Consider the following 21,338-nt stretch of genomic DNA (forward strand, 5'->3'; position numbering starts at 1 on the left):
ACCCTTCTGCGCCACAACAGTTTTATCATGGAAGAGAAATGTGTTAGGCATTTTTGCACCTCAAAGCTTTCTCTCACTACGTCTCTCAAAAGGACACTGATTTCTTTGCGCGGGATGTGCAGACTGGCCACGAGCAGATATGTGTCACTTTAGATCTCAATAACTTGGGAAGACTGAGTTATTTAAATAACTTGGGAGGAGATGATGCATTTGGTAAACATGTTAACAGAAACTGACAGCAAAATGAATGGAGGGGGGATCCAACAGCCTGTTCTTGACATCTGTAGAGCATCAGGCCACCTACACAATCTGTACTCTGTGCATCATACTGACAGGTCTTTGTTGACTGACAATTACTCATATCAATACAAAAACAAAGACACAAACACCTATTCTAGGGAAGTGCTGTGTCACACACAGACAGAAAATAATTACTTTTGATGCATTTTGATGCAACTAATAGACAATAATAAATCAACATATGAGACATATATATACACATGCATAGGGTTGATAATGAGCCACTCTAGCATCCAATGCTAAGACAAGAATCCACAATGGTAGATCATACAGTAGATGCATCAATTCGTGAACGCCTACGATTCACTGTAAGAACTACACTCAAGTGGAAATCCGCCTACTCTCTGACACCAAAATTTAACTGCTACTTAATTATTACTGACACACCTTCTGCTGCTGTTCTGCTCCTGCCTAGGCACCACTAAGTTCTTGGCAAGCCAAAGCCTCCCTGTTTTTATTCACAACAAATCTGATGAGAATCAACTGGTGTCTGGGACAGCTGTGTGGAACAGGGCCACATGCCCTCATATGTCTGGCCATGCTAAGCTAAGATCTGACAACAGAAGGTTCTGCATTGCAACACTCTGTGGTCTTCACACTCACCTGTTTGAGAATCTGTGCAGCCATGTGGTGACTGCAGTCAAAGATGATGCGGAACTCCCGACTTCTCTTCATTTCTTTGAGAAGGGGTCTGGTGTCCTGCGAGTCAATAGGGAGCTGACGGATCTTTAGCCTGATGTTGTACCTGGATGGGGCCATTATCAACTCCTGTAGTCTTATAAGACCTGAACAACAGAAACAACATATATGTTAATGACTAATAATATCACAGGAAATAGTGTTGATATTAAACATGGACTTACTTAGAGATTTCTTAATTCATTATTTGCACATGTTCATGATGTTTTGTAGGAATACATTTACATTTTATGAGTATGTAACATTTTGTTCACCTGTGCTGTCATCGTATACAACAGTAGCTGTTTTCCATTTGAGAAACTGCACTAGGTCCAGGATAGCATAGCTCAGTGATGAGTAATCCGGGTATAAATTGGCATAAAAGGTGTCCCTGTTGTCCATGGGATGATGTTTCCACCGCACCTGGATGTGCGGCACTTCCAATGCATTACAGATGGACTGCACAGCATTAGACGATGAACTATGTGAGGGCCCAAATATAGCAACCACACCTAAAGACAGCTGGTCGCAGGCTAGAGAAGAGCAAGAAAAAAGAGGTTGAGAAAAAAGTGTGTCATCTTTTCACAGTTCAGTTCAGTTAGGATTTACAATGATTTAAGGTTTGCTATACTAAATAGAAGACTTTAATTTACAGTCATCAAACAAATTTTGGATGTTTTGACTGACCAGATACGTGCAGTCATCCACTATCACTCACTACACGCTGAATAAACAGAGAGAGAAGGGACTCACCTTTTCTTGATGCCTCAAAGCTGTCGTAGATATTAATCCTCTGTATGTCATATGTTAATGTTGTATTTGGCAATAAAGTCCTGTTTCTGTTAATGTTATTGACAGCAAATTTAAAGGCAAGCTCCTCAGCACTAACGAGTGAAACAGGTCCATCTGTTTGTTCAAAAATCCCACCTGAAAAACACAACAGAGAAAGACACACGTGGCCCATTACGTCTCAAACATAACCACAAGCACAAGGAGAAACATACAGACACAATTTCAGGTAGGACTGAATGGAGAAAAATATTGAGAGGTATTTGCACTCAGGGCTAGCAGTGAGGGGAGCAGCACACATTACACAAGATATTAAATTTGTTCAGCAAACATGGAGCAACCCTCTCCATTTTCAGGGAATGCTCAAAAAACCAATATCAGCTTTGAAGTCTAAAGCCATAATGGATTTAAGGACTCCGTGTGTTTGTGTGTCGGTCTGTCAGTCCGTCTGTTCCATCAGGGCAGTAGAATATCTCAAGCACTTAAGATGTCCTTTTATTTCCCCAGAATACCATGTTGGTGGAGCAGATCCATGGACTTGGCACTCTTCTTTTACATAAAATTCAAAGAAAAGTATTTTTCCTTTTTCTTTTTTGGATGAGCTGGACTACTGCTCAAAACATTTCTGTATGAACATCAAAGTAGAGCAGCGCTTTGAGTGGTTTGGTGGTGTGTATCAGACCATCAGTAATGTACTACAAAAAAAACTTATCTTCAGTAGTTTTCCAAATGAGTGGAGTTTTTCATGATATGCTGGATCTAAAAGACATATACAATTAAGCTAAAATGCAAAACTATTCAATTCACCTTCACAAAACCCAGAGAAAAACATTAAATCCATGGGACCATACATTTTTGGGAATTTTTGCTTAAAATATGACAAAAATTATTATTCAATTATCAAAATAGCTGCCGATTAATTTTCTTTGGATCAATTGATTAATTGATTAATTGTCTTAGCTGCATATGTATGAACACTGGTGTATTTATTGACATTTATATGAAGTCTACTTTGATGGCTCCTGCACCTCAGCAGCTAAAAGGTTACTGAACACGTCACATTATTGCAAAGCCCCTGGTTTGATTCCAGCCAGCCACCTTTGTTGCATGTCACACTTAACAAAAAACCAAAACAAAAGAAGAAAGAAAAGCTATAAACTATTCTATTCTATTACTTACGTTACACTGTAACACAATTATTTTAAGTTCCCATATTTATGTGTAATTGGCAGAGTAACGAACATTGCGTACATTGTCAAATGTAAGACAGCAAAGTCCCTCTGTGGCTCAGCTGAAGCCTTTAAGAAGACAGTTTAGACAGCTTCTCAAAAGATGCCTGTAAGAACATCACCTTATGGAGAAACTGGCTCCTCCACCTCCAGTCTTCACATATTACTGATTTCAATAACAAAGCAAAATGTCACTGCCATCTTTTGTCTATTCTGGAAAAAGAAAAAAGTTCACTGTCATCAAAAGTTGTTCCTAATGTCTGCATAGAGAGGACACATGTTTAACTGTAGTACACATCTAATATCTGTACACATACGTTCTGGCAGGAACATGAAATTATTATATGACCATTGTGGTTGGTGTTGTGGTGTTGCAGAGTATTTGGCTGGTAATCATTCCGCCTTTAAAGCATAATCATACACTGATGTATTTTCTGTGTTCTGCAGTGTCCCTTGTTGGTTTGATTAAGTGCAGTTATTGATCACACTCCAACCTTCCCTCGCAGTATGATCTATATGTAGTATATATGATATAATATCAATATACTGTTAGTCAACAATGAATGGAAGGGAGCATAGAGCTTCTTTTTCTTGAAAAAAAAACCCAAAACACATTTAAAACATTTTAAATATGGTAAATTATATACATTGTTGATAGATGTACAAGACCACTGATTGAATGATCCAAACAGCAATTTGATCCATTTGCATACCATGACATTATTACCTAGTAGAAGGCGCAGATCAATCAATCATAAACACATTTGTTTTTATTGACTTTAACTTTAATGACTCCACTATTCTAATTGGGGGTAAAAAGCCAAGCGCTTTTTGACCCAATAGGAGCACAAAATAGCCTTTTATTTGACTTATTTTGTCTTTTTACACTCATATGGTCTAGTTGGCAAATACAGCCTGCCAGCCCAGTTTTATTTCAGTAATCCTAGAGAATACCTGGTTGCAGAGAGCTGTACTTGGAAATTACACCTGTGACCTCCTGATGCCCCCTGAATATCACATTCAATGATTCGATCACAGAATCACATACCTGTGTACCATCTTTTTTTATATAAATATGTTTATTCAATTCAGTTCATCTCACTATTTATGACTCAAAGCCTCCCTGGATTGTGAGGGGATGTGATGCATAAACCTCCTGGTGGAATGCGTCACATTAAAATAAATGAATCCTTCCATTTCATGGGGAAATCTCATTAGAGTACATTAAGTAATTGCTGGAGTATATAGTAATTTGACTGTTAAGAGGATAAAATGTGCATCGCGCAGAAGCACTTTAACAAATTTAATAAACGGAGGGAAACCTGCTCCTTGGGAGGAAAAATCCTGCAGATAATTTGCTTTGCCCTATTCAGAATTCTGCCATAAGCACAATAGCAAGGCTAATGTACAACATCTCCCTCAGCTCCGTCAAATAAGGGATAAACACTTCTTTTTCAGCATTGCACAAAATTTACTCTAATGATGTAGAGATTGGAATATTATGGAACATGTTTACAAGTTCTCATTTAAGCAGCCAAACCGAATGTGTGTTATAGCAGTGCATTGGGCTCCAGCAAATTGAGATGCATGAATTTCAGACTTGTTCGTGTGAATCTCAGTCAAAAGGCTTAAAATTAGCATGTCTCCAATAGACAAGAACACAAAGGCCTTTAATTAGTCTCTAAGGTCCTACCACAATATATAAATCAGCCACTAATTGCAGCTGTTTCCATAATTTGTCCTTTGAGGACTTTGTGGATCAGCTGTATTCCAAAGCAACACACGGATGTGTGCCTAGGAAGGACAATTCACTTTAAAACACCAAACTGCAGACAGTAAAATCACTAAAACGTACAAACATTGAGGGTCTAAGGATAAAGGATGTTGTACTGCTGTTGGTTGTAAAGCCTCCTGATTAAAATGTGTGATTTGTGATATTGGGCTGTACAAATTAAACTGACAAGATTTAACTTGGCATGTTATCAGAGACAGTAGGGGCAACTACTTTAGCTCATACGATATACTGAAATGTTGTACTTCAGTATAGTATTATAGTGTGTAATCATACACTTTACTGCATGTACCGTAAGGCTAGACAACAAAGTTACCCTTGATTACTCCAGTTATTAATGAGGGTCAAGGCTCCTGAGAAAGCCTTCTGTTGCTGAAGTGTATTCCAGTGGTAGTATAATGGGCTTCTACATCTATTATAACATATCAGTTCATCTACTTACACAAAGCAAAGGTATCAAGTAAGCTCAAAAACAGGATATTATATAGTATAATATACTATAGTATATTATTATTACAGCAAGAGCACAAGTTCATAAATGATTCACCTGACAGATCTGACTAAGGTGCAGATTACAAGTTGTTAAAATGCTATTATTTAAATTATTAGATGAAATGTTAAAACTTCTTCATAGAAATGGAAGTATTTGTAAGTCTGTGGTGTGAATGAGAATCAAGTTGAAATTTATTCTGACACAGAAAACTGTGGGTGCAGGAAGTCAAAGCCTAAAGGAACTAACAGAGACATGCTGTGCCGAGTCAAAATCAGAGGTTTCACATTTCAGCTGTACATGCCCTTGAAAAAATCCATGTTGTAGCATGAAAGCCCCACATGTTATGTACCCGCAAACAACGTGGGCAAGTGCACAAGCATAAACCCACCCTCTGCTGTTATGTGGTGGCAGAGTGCCTGCAAGCCAGCTTAGCTGGCAAGGTTGGAATCATCTGGGTTCCACTGAAAATACTTATTTTTAACATCTAGTGCATTTACAGACTTCAAGACTTCAAAGAGTATGATCTGAGTGACAGAATGACAGTCTGCCAAAACAAAGCCACATTAAAATAGAAGGATGCCGGGGGTTGTTTTTGTTTTTTGGTTTCATGACTTATCCCACAATATGATAAAGTTATACACATATACATTGCCCAATTGGGAAGGCAGATGCCTATCAGATGTTGATTTGTTTATTTTTAAAAAATATTTATTTTTACTACAGTGAGATGCGTGTGGACTAATCTCTGTGGTTAAAGACAAACATTGCATTTTGCTACAAAATTTGCTTTTTTATGTATTTCTTTATTTTTACTTTATCTTCAATTCAGAATGCATGCAGTGAATAATTGAACTTGGCAGCTGTTGTGTGTTGGGATAGTGTCATCCAAGGACCTGCAGTATATATAATGTTGTTTTCAATTTTGAATTTAATATCTGCAATTGTCATCTTGTTGGTTTGGCTTACATCCAGGACTAGAGAAGTCATACTTGTTTGTAATGTAATGTGAACTTTGGGGTTAATGAGAATGGGTTTGTCCCTGTCCTTAGAACAACCAATCACACAATAGCACAATCATCAGATTAAGATCTATAGTCTCAACAAACCATAAAGTTTAAATTTTCAGCTTGAAAATCCCTGAAAATCATTTCTAGTTTAAACAGCTGACTATATGTTTTCTTTTTCCATTATTTCTTTCCAACAAAATGTGCATTCAAATAATGCAATTTAAAAGCAAGGGAAGGTCATATTTGGTATCTGCACTTTTCACTACTAAGGTAAAAGTAGTGCCCTTGTGCAATGATCAATGACCTTTCTGTTTTCTGCTAAGCAAGAGTCCGACCTTCCTTGAAGTTGCAACCAGCTTTACAACAACACTGAATAATATTCCTTTGCCTCGCTTGTTTTATAGATCATGTAAAAAATTAAAATACCTTTGCATAGCTGTAAGTTAATATATATACTTAGATAAATAATTCTACTGTATATACTTACAATAAGAATCCATAACCCATTGTATAGATTGGGTAGATAGATAAAAGCACTATATATCTATATCTATATATATATATATATGTGTGTGTGTGTGTGTGTGTTTTATTTTCATTGCCCTCCATTGTATGATACATTGAGCTTGTTAAACCAAACTCCTTGCTGCCAGACAAACCAGTGCATAAGCCCAAACAATGAAACTACCTCATTATGCTCTTGGATACATGTGTGCTCGCCCACTGCATTTCTGAGTGTTGCTCTTTTGTACTTTCTTTTCACTGGTGGGATTCCCAATCTCCCCGTGAATAGCTTCCTGTCTCCCTGGATGTGTAACAGCACTCAGTTTCACAATGATGGCAGCAAACAATGACCAGCACAAAGCACAGACGAACCACCATGAACATTCAGAAATCCAGCCAATTTCAGGAAGAATATGTTCCTTTATAATTATGGGTAACAACACAACACTAGGGACTAACTGTTATACAATAATGATACCAGTATTTAAGCTGTGCCACACGAAGCAAAAAATCCAGGCCTGTAAATCTGTTACATTTAATCAAAGATAAGTATCATGAGAGGAAATTAACAGTGCTGGATAATTAATGGTAGTGGGCAGCATGTTGGCTCATTAGTTAGCAAAGTAACCTCACAGCAATAAAGTTCTGGGTTTGATCTCGGCCTTGGTTCCTCTCACTATGCATGCTCGCCCCCCCACCCCCCTACACCCCCTCCCTTCACTGCTCAGGTTTCCTCCCACATTCTAAACACATGCAGGTCAGGTAAATCTAAGACTCTAAATTGCCTATTGCATTAATATGGATGTGTTTGTCTATATATTATATGTGCAATGCCTTTCCTCCCAATGCTCCGATGCCTCTGTAACCCTTATCAAAAATAGTCAGTTGCAGAGCACAGATGGAAAGAATAATCCAATGATGTACTAATGTTTTAAAATTGTGCAAAACATCAGAAATGAAAGAAACACAAGTATAATGTTTGCATGTAGAAGCATACACAAAAATAAATATGATGTTGCGTGACATATGTTGGTGTGACAGACAACTTTCTACTCTATAGGATTTGTCAAGGTGCAACGTTTGGCTCCATATCACTTTAACAGGTTGTGTTTATTGGCTCAATCAAAGTGTTACCTTTGGGATTATTAAGGGTCACTACTGTTGATGCTGTTAAATCAAAATGTGTGATAATTGCAAAATGACTATTAAAGGTGTAAAGGACTTGGTTAATGTCCTTGTGTGTGAGAGAGATCATACAGCATTTTTTGAAAAAGATGTAAAATACATCACTTTATTGTGTTTTTATTGTTAGTCTAGTCAATATTGTGGTTATGTTTACAGACCTAAAAAAGATGTTGGGACCAAACAAAGTGTACTCCTGATTTAACAGGCTTTGTTTTCCATGAGAGCTCAGTATATTTACTTTACAAACCCTGCTGAGATGATTGTTGGTAATGTGGATGATTACATTACATATATAAACAAAATAATATCATGTTCATATATAGCTATAGTTAAAGGATTACATGGGCTGTATCATTGCTGACATTTGCCGTTGCATAACTGCTTGTAGTCACTGATGATGCATGTTTGTAGGATTAAGTGGTATCTACGTTGAAGTTGCAGACTGCAATCAACCCAATACTTCTCCTCTTCCCCTCCAAGCTTGTAGGAGAACCTACCGTAGTCACGAAACTTACATTAATGTGAAAGGCCTTCTCTAAAGCTAGTGTGTAGTTGGTCCATTCTAAGATAATGAAAACACAACTATTCTCATTTTCAGGTGATTGTACACTAATTAAAACATACTTATGAATATTACATTCCATTTCTGCCAAGTTCATTCTGCTAGGTGCCACTGGATAATGTTCAACATTTAATTATCTCTTCTTAATGCCTCTTCAATCTCTTTACAAATTAATATCAGTATGGAAACATACAGTACAGCAAGACAACATGTGTGGTTACAAAGGAATTTGTGTTCCCCACTATTGTAATTATATTCAAATGTGTGATGCAGTCAAATGTACTGTAACCATGTAGTGGGGACAAATTGAAACAATCTTACATTTTACAGTTGTGGATTAGATCAAATATTGTTATGAATCTGTCATTAACATAACACAATTAACAGGGTGTAATCTCTAATCATGTAAAACTGCATATTTATCATGCAATTTTAATATTAATATAAGTTTCATTATTGTACTCATTAATTAACTTAATAACTATCATCCATTGACTTTATAGTGTGTGTTATTTAGGGAATGTGTAACTTTTTTATAACCTTCCAATACCTGGTGAATATAGTAAATAATATATTATTATGACTGGTTACTTCAAATGGTATTAATAGTTTAATTAAAATCAACTCTGGACTTATTTTACTGGGATAATGGTCTGATCAAACCAGAATGGGAATATTTGCCTTTCAAATTAGCCCTGACAAATGGCCTGCCATATTTTAACATGAACCATAATAGCAGTAAGGAGATGTTGCTTATTCATAACATAACTTTGAATTAATTGATTATTTAATCATTCTGCACCGTATACTGACAAGGAAAATATGGTTTAACTTCAGTTCACATGGGGTTTTTTCAGCCCCATAATAACTACTTTGATTATTTAAGTTATTTAAATAAGAAAAAATAAGACCTCAATGACTTATTTTGGATATATAATACTTTATTTAATACACTTGTGTCAAGTTTAACTTCATAAACTGTATTGTTTTTTTTATTATCACTTTGCATTTCCTCCAGTTTGATAGCAAAACATGACACTAGAACAAAGATATAGCATTTTATCTCACAACCTTTAAATATTCAGCTTGTGAAGCTAATCTTACAAAAGCAAATGCCAATGAGTCAACAAGCCAGTTTCATTTCCTATGAGTGAAAGTGGCATCTGGTCTAGATTTGACTGTACTATCAGCGTGTGAAAAACTTAATTCCAAATGTAATGTTCACCACTTCAAAAGCTATAAAACCAGAAGCTACTGAACTGAAGATATAAAAGTTTCTTATAGTGGATTGTTATTCATATTATTAGTGCCACAACAAATGCACTGTGATGGGTATAACCATCTTTATCTGTTGAAACATCAAGCAATAAATGTCAGGTAAAATATTTGCCACCTGGTGTACTAAAAAAGCCTTTATATATTCACAGTGAGACATATTTGCAGTGGGTTCAATCACACACACACAAACACTATTTATTCTTGCCACATACTGCAGATAAAGCTCGCCTCGGTGACTTGTCTCTCACACACACTGTCTCTCTCTGCTAAGCTGACTTGAATTAACTATTCCATTCGTCATTCAGACTGATTCATTCACTTTTCATTGTTGTCTTAATGATGTATTTAACTAACTATTGTTACTACCAATAATATGGAAAATAATTGTTTCCTTGAACACTGTGCCTCATAGCAATCTATTACCTAGAAAGACCATGTTTATATTTCTCATTTTGACAGGCTGCACTTAAACAAATGTGTTTTGTTATGCTTCTTGAACTGAACCATTATAGTGACTATAACCACTGCAGGAGTTGGTGTATCCTCCAGTAAATTTCACTGTGTTACAAGATCCACAGGCAGAGAGATTCTTATCATTAAAGAAGTACATTTCAGCAATTGATAACAGCAGGACCATTTAGTAGTGAGAGGGAACACATGATGCAAGTTTAAGCCCCCCTAATATCAAATATCCTTGAGCTACTAGCTGTTTTGAAGCTATATAATATAATAGAACGATAAAAGGAAAACCATATAACCTACAGAAGAAAACAGTTAAACTCTTAAACTCCAAAATACCCTTTCCTTCAGGCAGTGACATAGTTTTAAGTGTCATAGCATTTAGACAAATGTTTCGTAATGTGTGCGGCTTTCACAGAGGATAATGTATTATCATATAAATTGAATTTAGGCTTCTAATGTTTGAGTCCATAATGAGAAAGGCTGTTTTAATTATGTTATTTCTTCTTCCTAACTCGCTGTCCACATTGAGCTCTATCACAACTGAGAGGCATTCTTATTTATTTGGTACGATTCCTAGTACTCATGCAGTCCTATAATGTTGTGATATCTCCTCTGTCAGAGGACTGTCAGGTAACAACACATTTGTAAAATCTAATTTTATGCTCAAGTGGTTCTGCTTCTGCAATTTATCGCAGCTATCGCTCACCCTCTCCTGCTCGCTCTTGCTCGCTTTACCCTTGCTCCCTCTCCCTCTCCAGTCTCCACCCCCTCTTCCCGGTTTAGTGAGGTGTTTTGATCTCATTATCATTCCCAAACATTCACACCGGATAATCTGTCAGGGCGGAAGCTGGTGCTCTGCACCGTACAGGGCACCCCGGTCATGATTAGGGGTGTCAGGGCGTGCTTGTAATGAAAATGCCTTTTTTTCCCCTTTAAACATAGCTAGAAGGAATGGGTATATCTTTATCACAGCATGCTATAAAAACTTGGCTGTGTCAATTAGATCTCTCAGTAAAGAGAAACTGCCTCATATTCTATAAGGACAATTGTGGAACAACCCAGCACGGACACAGAATTGATTAGCCAAACCGAGCAGGGGGACTCAGATGCCCTTTTACAAACCATGTTCCAGAAACATTGCACAATGCACAGTGAACCTCCATTAGACAATCCTGTTCCACAATGCTCGCTACAAACAGCCACCTCCCCCGTCTGTGTCCTATTGTTATCACAGAGGTAAAACCATCCCAATGCCAAATCCTCACCTCACCGCCAGTTCAATCAAAGGCTGTGCCAGGAAAATGGGGAGCGAGACAATGGTAACTAATGCCAGGTGGATGGGGGCTCTGAACAGTGCCAAGCTACCTGTGTCCATCACCATCCCTACCCCATCTATCTTCTCACCCGCTGCCACCTTTCTTTGTCCACATATGGTGGCAGAAAATATGCAGACCTGCAGCCTTGGCACTTTGTCACAGTGGGACATAAAGGTGGCCAGCAGTGGCAAAAATCTCCACACTGTGCATAAACAACAACCTTGGAATGTGCGCCTTCAATAATGCATGTGTGTTTAGGACATGGATGTATATAAAGATAAATAGCTACAGGATACAGTTAAAATATTGTATCCTTGGCAACATTTGTCAATAGGTAATTTGATCAAGAGCCCAAACTAGCTTACTCACCAGCTAACTGTGGTTGCCTCTACTTTCTGTGGTTTTCAACACAGTACAGATAGGCCTACTCTTCCATGTCTGCTTTATCTTGTCTAAAGTCAATAAAATGTAGGTAATGCTGCATTTCCATCTTGGTTATGACCTATAACTCTATAAAATAATAAATCTTATTCAGCTAATTAACTTAAAATAATATGTTTAACACCACTGCAACATGATATTGTGCCTGATTCACTCATAACAGCATTTGAAGCCTTATACTTATTCTGCCTTTGGCCTTGAATACCCTTTCTTGCTATTTCAACATAACCCTATAACATCAGTAGCATTCAAGGCAAGTGTTCCCAAACTCGAAGACATCAAAACCTGAAATGTACCTCATTACACTTCATTTTTAAATGTCAATTCAACATTACATTATGTTGAGGAAAAAAACAAACTGCTGCTGAAATGCTATGGGCTGAAAAGTACTCTTTAGGTCTTTACTATCAGCTATCAAAGATAATAGATGATATAATACTATACAATGTGTCTAAGAATAATAAGAAAAATAAGTAAACGAGCACTAAAAGTGACATGTGGCTGATTTAATAATTTTCATAAAATAACTTAGCCTAGCAAAGAAAACAGAATTTGGAACATAGCAATGTTTATATAGCACTAACTCCTAACATTATGCACCCAAATACAAAACAAAGTGACAAAGCATCAACAAGACTATACTAATTATAGCCTTTTTATGTCGGCTGTATATTGCTTGTTGAAGGCTGGTCTTAAAATACAGGTTGTCACCCATAAACATAATTTCTTCCAGTGAGACTACTTTAAAGAAGGGACCTATATAAGTGTGCAAGCAAGTGTGCCCAGGCAAGCAACATGAAATGATTTCTCTGAGCATCTCAGTTGCTATTGCAGCAGTGCGAGTCTTTGCTCATACAGACTTGCGTGAAAAATCTCAGTTCCTTTATTAATTCCAGAGAGCTTCAGAATAAAAAAGCGGGGTGATCCGACAAAAGAGTTGAACTTGGCACAACTTTTGGTGCACCACAATGCAACACCATCTGGAAAAGGCACAAAATGACTCGATCAAATACATACAAGTACATATTCCTTGTAGAGTCCTTTGTAGTGAAGGCCATAATGAATGCTTTTTACAATCCTTCCTCATTGTGTTATAAACCTCTGTGCAGTATATCCACACCAACTGTCTTTCCAAGATAGTATTTAATTGTTTCACCAGTGCCTGAGATAACAGGCCCAAACCACTGAAGCCCTTTGCCATCACATCACACTGAATTACGGCTGCAACTATCACCTATCTGTCAATTACGTGTTTCTTTAATCAATGAATTAGTTGTTTGGTCTATTAAATGTCAGAAAATTGTTAAAAATGTCAATCACTGTTTCCTATAGCCGAAGATTCAAAAATGTTTAGTTTAGTTTTTTTGTCCTGACCGAGAGTTCACAATTCAATGATGTTCAATTGACAGTCATAGAAGACTCAAGTACACCGAAAATATCCACATTTGAGAAGCTGGAATTGGAGATTTTATTGATTTTATTTTTTTTAATCACTAACAATTCAAAATCATGAATCAAAATAGTTGGCAATTATTTTTCTTATGATGGACCAACCTATTAATTGACTAATAGTTGCATCTCTATAATAAACACTCTTACCAAACATTACTTTTTATTCTACTTGTTTTCTTATATGTTGTTTCAATCAGTTGAAAAAAAAAGAAAGTTTGATGTCACTGAATAAAACAACTACTTTTAAGTCATTAAGTCATTCTTTTATTACAGCATGTTACATTTTATGTTACAATCAATATAAAGTGACGAGTGTCAGTGAAACAGCAGCACTGAGGCTGAGTGTAATGACCCTCCACCTCAAGGCTTCCACCCTTCCAGTTTTATGTTTATATTCTTTGTGCCGCGTCACTCGGGGGGCTCCAGGGCTTCATTTTCATTAGAAGCTCTTTGGAAGACCTTTTAATTTTACTGTCACAAACCTGTTGCAGACCGATTGACTCATCCTGAGGGTTAAAGCACCACAGTTGCATGTATAGTCTCTAAAGTAGAAATCACAAGGTTAGATAACTACTCTGGGTCACAAAAAATGTGCAGTGTAATTGACATTGATTTTACAACTCAAGGTGCAATTAATATCAAGGCCTGTGTTTATCCCTGGAAGCTGCTTCAAAGTCCATACGAAAATGAAAAGGCATTGTTTAATTTAGGCCACCTTATTACTATGCAGTTTTGACAACCACTTAGTTGCTTTAATGCTCAACATAATTAGAACAAGAGTTTGAGCTCAGCTACATATAAAACTCTTTGACAGTGCTATTATCGTACCCCACCCACAGAAATTGAGTGTCTTTTGCCAGGGGCATAATGAAAACAGGACATAAGTATCTCTTTATGAGCGCTTGTCTCACTTACTAGGCAGTAAACATCTCGGGTTTTACTGCATTTTCAACTGCAAGACGGAAAAAACATAGAATTGGGTTGTAACCCAATGACAAAGATGGCAGATGGTTTGATATGTGTATCCTAGATTAATATCAAAATTAAAAATACAACTCTAATAATGTGTGATATGGAAAAGGCCTTGAGCAGAGAGGTTGACAGGGGTCAGAAGACAAGAGTTACCCTGTATTTTCAAAGTCATTGCAGGCATAGCTAAATATAAATCTGCCCCACTTAATATTGGACAGACCACACATGCAAAGTTAATGTAGACAAATGAGGGGGAGGTGCAGGTCGGATCATTTGGGACACCTCTGGCTAGTTTCTGGGACAGGAGGCACTCAAATGGAAATTAACTTCCCTGTGTCTGTGAGAGTGTTCACATCCTCCTGGAACAAGACCAATCTTAACACATCCGAATTGAAGCCCTAGGCGCTCTTTTTTTTATCCGCGTTCTCCAGCTTTCTGGTGGTATGAGGAGGGAGATTATTCCCTCAGGGTGGGTAGAGGGCCATGTACTCATGAGGATTAGCAGAGAGCGCGGGGCAATGAATGTGAAGGGCCAGTCAACCGAGGGATATTAACTGATACCTCCTGAACGAAATTCGACATTTATAGAACCTAACTTTAAGTTACTACAGGTGGACTTTTTTCATTTTAAAAGACTGATGTAAAATCTATCACATTTAAAATCCAAAGTCACTGTAGCAAAAAAAAAAGTAGCATTAATGAACAGCTTTAAGCTTTGACTGAAGCACACTCCCTCTTGACTGTATGTAAATCAGCATGTTTGACTGCACTGATTTGATTGACAGTCAACATGAAGCCTCTCTTGTAAACACACTCTCCGTGGCCAGATATGTTCTTTCATGAACAGATATATCTCATGGAAAACAGATAGGTCTATATTTCAATCAGACAGACAAATCACGGTTTTATTTTTATAATCTCCATTTCAATACCAACTTGCTAAATACCGTTATCAATCTGTATGTAGCACAGACAGCTGACACATCAGAGTTGTCCTGGAGACGATAAGACAGAACAAAATGATTAGACGAGAGACACGGTGGGAGAAAACTGTTGCTTACATGCCGTGTCCTGAATAAGAGCCATTTATTCTCATTGTGGAGAACAAAATGTGCAGAGCTTATATTTTAGTTCTTTTTCAAACATGGTTTGACTATTGTAGGTTTATAATAAAAGCTGCCTGTTTTATCACAGAGCACAAGCATTATTCCTAAGCACTTTGCACCGTCTTTTCAAAGCCGATTAGAGCACAGAGAAGGAGGCCAGCTCATCCTTGCAAAGGCAGGATATTTACATTTCATTGCCATGTGCAGTGAATTTTAATTTGGCTGCTACGATTTAACATGCCGGCTTCCTAGCAGTTTTACACATGAGTGCTTAATGGCTTCGTTAACATCCTGGGGGACTTTCCTCATTACCTGATCTGGTCAACTCTGACAGGTGCAACGAGTCTCATCACTGATCTTTGTTAACGGTGCCAAGTTCCCTCGCACCACCAACTGCGGTGAAATCGAAATCAAAGAAACACGTGTGAGTCAAAAAGCCAAAGCACAAAAGAAACGTCAGTCGGTGGCATAAGGGAATAATTCTAATGAGATCAGTGCCCTTGACAAAAATATATGGCCCAAAGTTAAATGTCTAAGTTATTCCTGTATTGCCTTTCTGAGTATCTTTGGACACAGACCAAGAACACCATTAGGCCATTTTAAACAAACCCATTAAGTATGTGTTTCATTACACAGACACTGATAAAGTTCTATGGCAATGCTGTGTAAAAATGCCTAAGATTGTTTTATTTGTTTCCGTCTATTAAATACACAAAACATATCCGATTGTCAGCTGTGTGCGCCCTTAAAACATATTATATATTTATTCTTGAGGCTTCCCATTGATTTATGTCTGTGTCATATACTGAACCCCCTTGCAGGACATTTTATTAAAACACTTATCAAATTTTAGGCTGAATGTCACAGAAGTTACCCAGAATTGACGTCAACTCATGTTCCAAGAGTAGTAATTCAAGAATATTGTTTCCAACGTCTCATTTTGAAACAACCTTGTATATAATGTACTCAGTGAGTCTCTAAATGAACAAACTTTAAGGTCATAGTAGCTGAACATTTCTTTTTGTTGTCTTTTTTTCCCCAGACTCACATACTGAGTTTACCTCTGTTTTCTTACTGACTCAGTAAACTAATCTCTGCAAATCACACGGACAATAGTACTTGATTATTATTATTATCTGAAGGTGACTCGAGGAAGGTATCAGAGGCAGGGTCAGGGGAACCACCCTAACAACAGCACTATCTTCTTGGCAACATCCTCAGACCATGGCAACAATTTGTTTTCTCACATCACTTCTTCCACCCTCACGCTCCCAGTGATGGTCACACACACTGAACAGCATAAATTGTCTTCACTGTTCTCTTTGATCCCTGACAAAGACACGGCATCCCGCTATAGTAGCTCCATGTGGAGTACTGACAATCAGCCAACACTTTGTTGTTGAGAGAACACTTAACCACCTTGTGGATCACCTATATACAACATCATGTGAATCATGCCTGATCATTCACAAGAGAAAACATGGCGGACATACAGTACTGACTTGTATGACGCTGACCATGATTTACATTCAGGCTTCAGGCAACTTTCAGAAACGGAAGTGGAATATATTTACTGAGTAGAAGGTGACCGTATAGTGAGCTGAGAATACTGTTTCTAGGACATTTTTTATTTAATCATTTAAATAACTGTCATTCCAACTGAGCATAGTCAAATAAAGGAGTCAATTATCACAAGCAACCACATCAGCTGAAAATGTTCTGTCATAATTAAGGCAAAAATATTGAGCCAGTTCATTTTAAAATCAGTAGCTCTGCTCATTTTTGCCCATGAATTTGCTTCACAAGGCCATGCAAGGTATCATGAAAAACTTAATCCCGCCCACTGCAGAGTAATATATGCTACATGAGCTGATGGCATTTTCCTCTGCCAAATGAAAAAGGCAAGAAATCTCAAATGAAGGGAAAAGGACTGAGGCAAATCCATACCTAATACTAACCTCACCTTCTTGTGCAGTCAAGTCTCAGTGCTTTTATCTGGCAGGCCTAATACTATTGATGGGCTGTTGAAAAAGAACAGAAAATCCCCTTGCTACAACGGCATTTTAGCTGCTTAGCATTTGTGGGAATACACAGTAGAAGCATTAAGGGAGCAGATTATTTATTTTGAATGAGAGGCAATTCGATACCTTGGGTCCAATGGGAGAAGCTAAAATGTGTTCCTGGTGCAAAACAAGCGGCCAAGCACCGACTTGAGAAATCAGCTGGGGGAGAAGAGCGACCAAGGTGCTGAATTGAATAATAGCGAAAAAAAACGACAAAGCCAACAAACTCTAAGACCTCAGAGATGACAAGTTCATTACCTACTGAAACCACCTGGCTAACAGCTTTTCTTATGAGGCTTTTACTAATAAAGGTTTCCACAAATAACTGCACACACTGCGATTTCTGTCCGGCCACCACAATTCTGGTGGCTTAGTGTCAAATGGAGGTCATGTTTTTAACCCCTTCTCACACTCATGCTGGTCAAACCGAGAACGTGTTTGTTCCATTATTTAGCTGTGGAGACTGCAGCGTGTCCACTTCATACAAAATGCATTTTGATGAATACAAATGAGAGCTAAACTGAGATATTTTTGATGATTAGATGGATTACATAGAATAAGAAATACCATTGCTCTTAAGTGGTTGGATGAGGTTACAGGAACATACATGCAAATGGGCAAACAGAGAGAGAGAGATATCAAATACCATGGGAATCTTCACATTAGAGCTATGCACCAATCATACAGAGCAACAGTGTCTAATGTGCAACAGCAAGTATGCTTTCTAAGAAACGTGATACCACCTGAATTTATATTATCAACATAACGAGGAAATGTTAATTAACATACCCGCTGGAACATAATGTTGATACCAAATGTTTTGATAATATATTTTATATGTCTTCCTTAAAATATCCACTCTTGCAATGCAATATCTAAATCGTTATTTCACTTAACTACCACAAGAAGACAAAAGTGCAGTTGCTTTCTTCTGCCAATCTAACACAGTAATAAAAGCCATATGCCAGGAGGCAACTACTAAATCCGCCTGGACAATCTCAAGGGTGCTTGTGGGATCAAGAGACCAAAGCAAGCATAACGCCCAGCCTAAAGAGAGCTAACAGTGTGGCGAGGGAAGAGACTAGTGCACAGAGAAACAACCGTGATACACTTGCTTCCTTAAGGACTTTCACACGGCACTAGTTTAGTAACACTCACTCCAATGGCGGTACTTGAAACCTGAAAGCAGAGATACTGTAAAGCCAATGAGTGGATGGAGTCAAGGACCTATTTTGTTATTCAAAGCACAGAGGGCCTGAAGCCTGAGATGTTTGAAGAAACTTGAATATGAACTGCTCTACCTTGTCCATAATATCCTGTTACAGTTTTCTGAGGGGGCATAGCAGTCTGCAGAAAATCAATTTGTACAGCTGCATAACTGTTGTGCGTCACTGAGTCCAGATCCTAAACGTCCAGGGAGCCTCGCTGTCAACTTTTAAGGACACTGCATCGGATCATTTTTGGAAGAATCAGGAAGGAATGGTTCATGAGTCACGCTATGCAATGCGTAATGTTTCAGTTACCGCCATAATCCGTGAACAGACTTAATTAAAAAGATGAGTAACTATGCGATCATAATTCGGTCTACTGCTGAACCGGTGTCCCCTGTTTGCTTATATAATCTGGATTCAAATGGGCACAGTCAGTTGAAATCAAGTCATCACTTGGTAATGCCCTTGTGAATGCGTAGAGTGCCATCAATGACTCATGAAATATGTTACTCTGATCACAGGTTACATCCACACCATCAATCCTCAAGATTAATTTGGCTTGGGAGATGAGTTATTCAATAATTCATTGTGTAATATTTGTCTGCAAATTAATCCTCATTCAATGTGACAAGGATAATTAAATGATTGCTTACCAGGTAATTTGGACATAATTATTTTTCTTTCAAGCCATGGTCTACTGTGCAAAATCTACAGGGTTTATATTGTTTCTGCCAGGTGCTGTTGTTAAGACAAAGAACCAGTGTGTATGCATTTCCCAAAAGATGAAAACAGCTAAGTTTAGACTGGAGCATATGGAAAAGATGCAGGTGCTCTAGATGTTCTTCATCTGCCAGATATATAAATTCACAGAGAATATCATACTATCATGTTCCCTAATATTAATCTTTCCCTGTAAGTTAGTTTGACTTTAATGTACAGAGAGGACACTTTTACCTTCTTCCCCTTCAAACCTTGGGAGATACAATGCAATTAAGCTTGCTCAGCACCCACCTCTCCCTCCTTCTGATGGCCCACATTTAGCCTTAATATCAGTTGTGAACTTCTGCATGAAATTTGACACAAACAGCAGGTTTGTTTTTCCTTTGAGATAATTTGCACAAAAACAACATTAAGACAGGGAAGTGCTTGGGTCAGCACTTAAAGAGTGTGGATTTGATCACCACTGTTGTACAAATGTATTAACAATACCGGAGATGAGTATGATCAATAAAGCAAAAGCTTTGAAAATAAACATTATCAAGACTAACAAAGTGGTAATTAACACTGAAGTAGCTGCCACACTTGCAAAACAGATTCAAACTGAAGGTCAACTTGATTAAGATTAAAGTTGGACAGGAATTAATTCATGTGAGGCTGTTAACTCCAGTGTGAACTCTAATTACACAAGTCTACAGAATAGAAACTGTAGAGCTTCAATGAAGTGACCTCAAAGGCAGTTTCCATTTGCTGCTTTTTTTTCTAATACAGTTGAAAGACTGAGAGAATTATTGTACCGGGTCACTACAATTACTGTTCAACAACAAACCCATACTTTTGACATTTTAGAAGTGCTAGAAGGGAAATCTACAAAGCCCACCACTGGAACGGCAAGGACAGATAAGATGTATTAGCTTAAATGAAACAAACTAGAGTTTCACAGTCTAAATCTGAATGCCACAGTTTTACAAATACGGGGTGGAAAAAAAGATATAGCAGAAACACTTGGAGCGATTCAGCCCACTCTGCACAAGTATATCCTTTTTACTCATACCTGCTGTCTACCTGTCAAAAGACCTCACTGTACTGCTGGCTCCCCTCCTTCATTGCCAGCCTCCCTCACTAGTCAAGACGATTCACAGTTGCAGCGCCCCTGTTGCGGCCTGTCAGATGCCAGCCTCAGACATAGTGCACCACTGCGCTGGAGTCTCCGGAGCTAACTGTCACTTATTTTTCCCTGTGCTTCTCATGAGGAGAGGGAGCGAAAAGCAAAGAAACACACTCTGGGGGGAAAGATATGGCCGAAGCTGTCAGCCAGTGCAAGAAATCATTAAGGCATACACATGTTGGGAGGCGTGTAACATGAGTATTGTCAGTGATGCTGCTACAGTATGCTAAGGGAGAATTTGAAGACAAAGACAAAGGCTCTGTGTTATCCCTTATTTTTGATATGCTTTTTTATACATAACAAAAAGAATGGATAACAAGCTGCACCAATCTATACTTTCTTTATATTAACACTGCATCAAATTCCTAGGTGTAATTTGAAAGGTGGTTCTTGTAATGATAAACCCACAGAGGATAATCAGCTGACTCTGCTGCTACCTTCTGCTCTACAGAGCATTGTTGCATCTTTCAGCTGTTTTGGTTTCACAGCCCACAACTTTACTGTTTGGGTTCATTCATACGGTTGTCACTAATCTCATTTATTTCAACCACAAATGCTTTGATGAATCCACTTTACGCCCCCTGCTCAGCAGCCAGAGACTGTACTCATACTC

At 37.9% G+C, this 21,338-nt stretch overlaps 1 protein-coding gene across 1 annotated transcript in view; it reads right to left on the reverse strand.

Moving 5' to 3' along the window:
* grik3 (glutamate ionotropic receptor kainate type subunit 3) overlaps window positions 1-21,338 on the reverse strand; it is a 95,694-nt gene that overhangs the window by 38,198 nt on the left and 36,158 nt on the right. The window contains exons 2-4 of the mRNA XM_053327947.1: window positions 1,732-1,905; window positions 1,254-1,511; window positions 904-1,085 (exon numbers count right to left, since the gene is read on the reverse strand). Of these exons, the coding sequence (XP_053183922.1) occupies window positions 904-1,085; window positions 1,254-1,511; window positions 1,732-1,905 (614 nt within the window). The remainder of the gene's footprint in view (window positions 1-903; window positions 1,086-1,253; window positions 1,512-1,731; window positions 1,906-21,338) is intronic.

Source organism: Scomber japonicus, chromosome 10 (assembly GCF_027409825.1).
Source record: "Scomber japonicus isolate fScoJap1 chromosome 10, fScoJap1.pri, whole genome shotgun sequence".
Taxonomy (NCBI): Eukaryota; Metazoa; Chordata; class Actinopteri; order Scombriformes; family Scombridae; genus Scomber; species Scomber japonicus.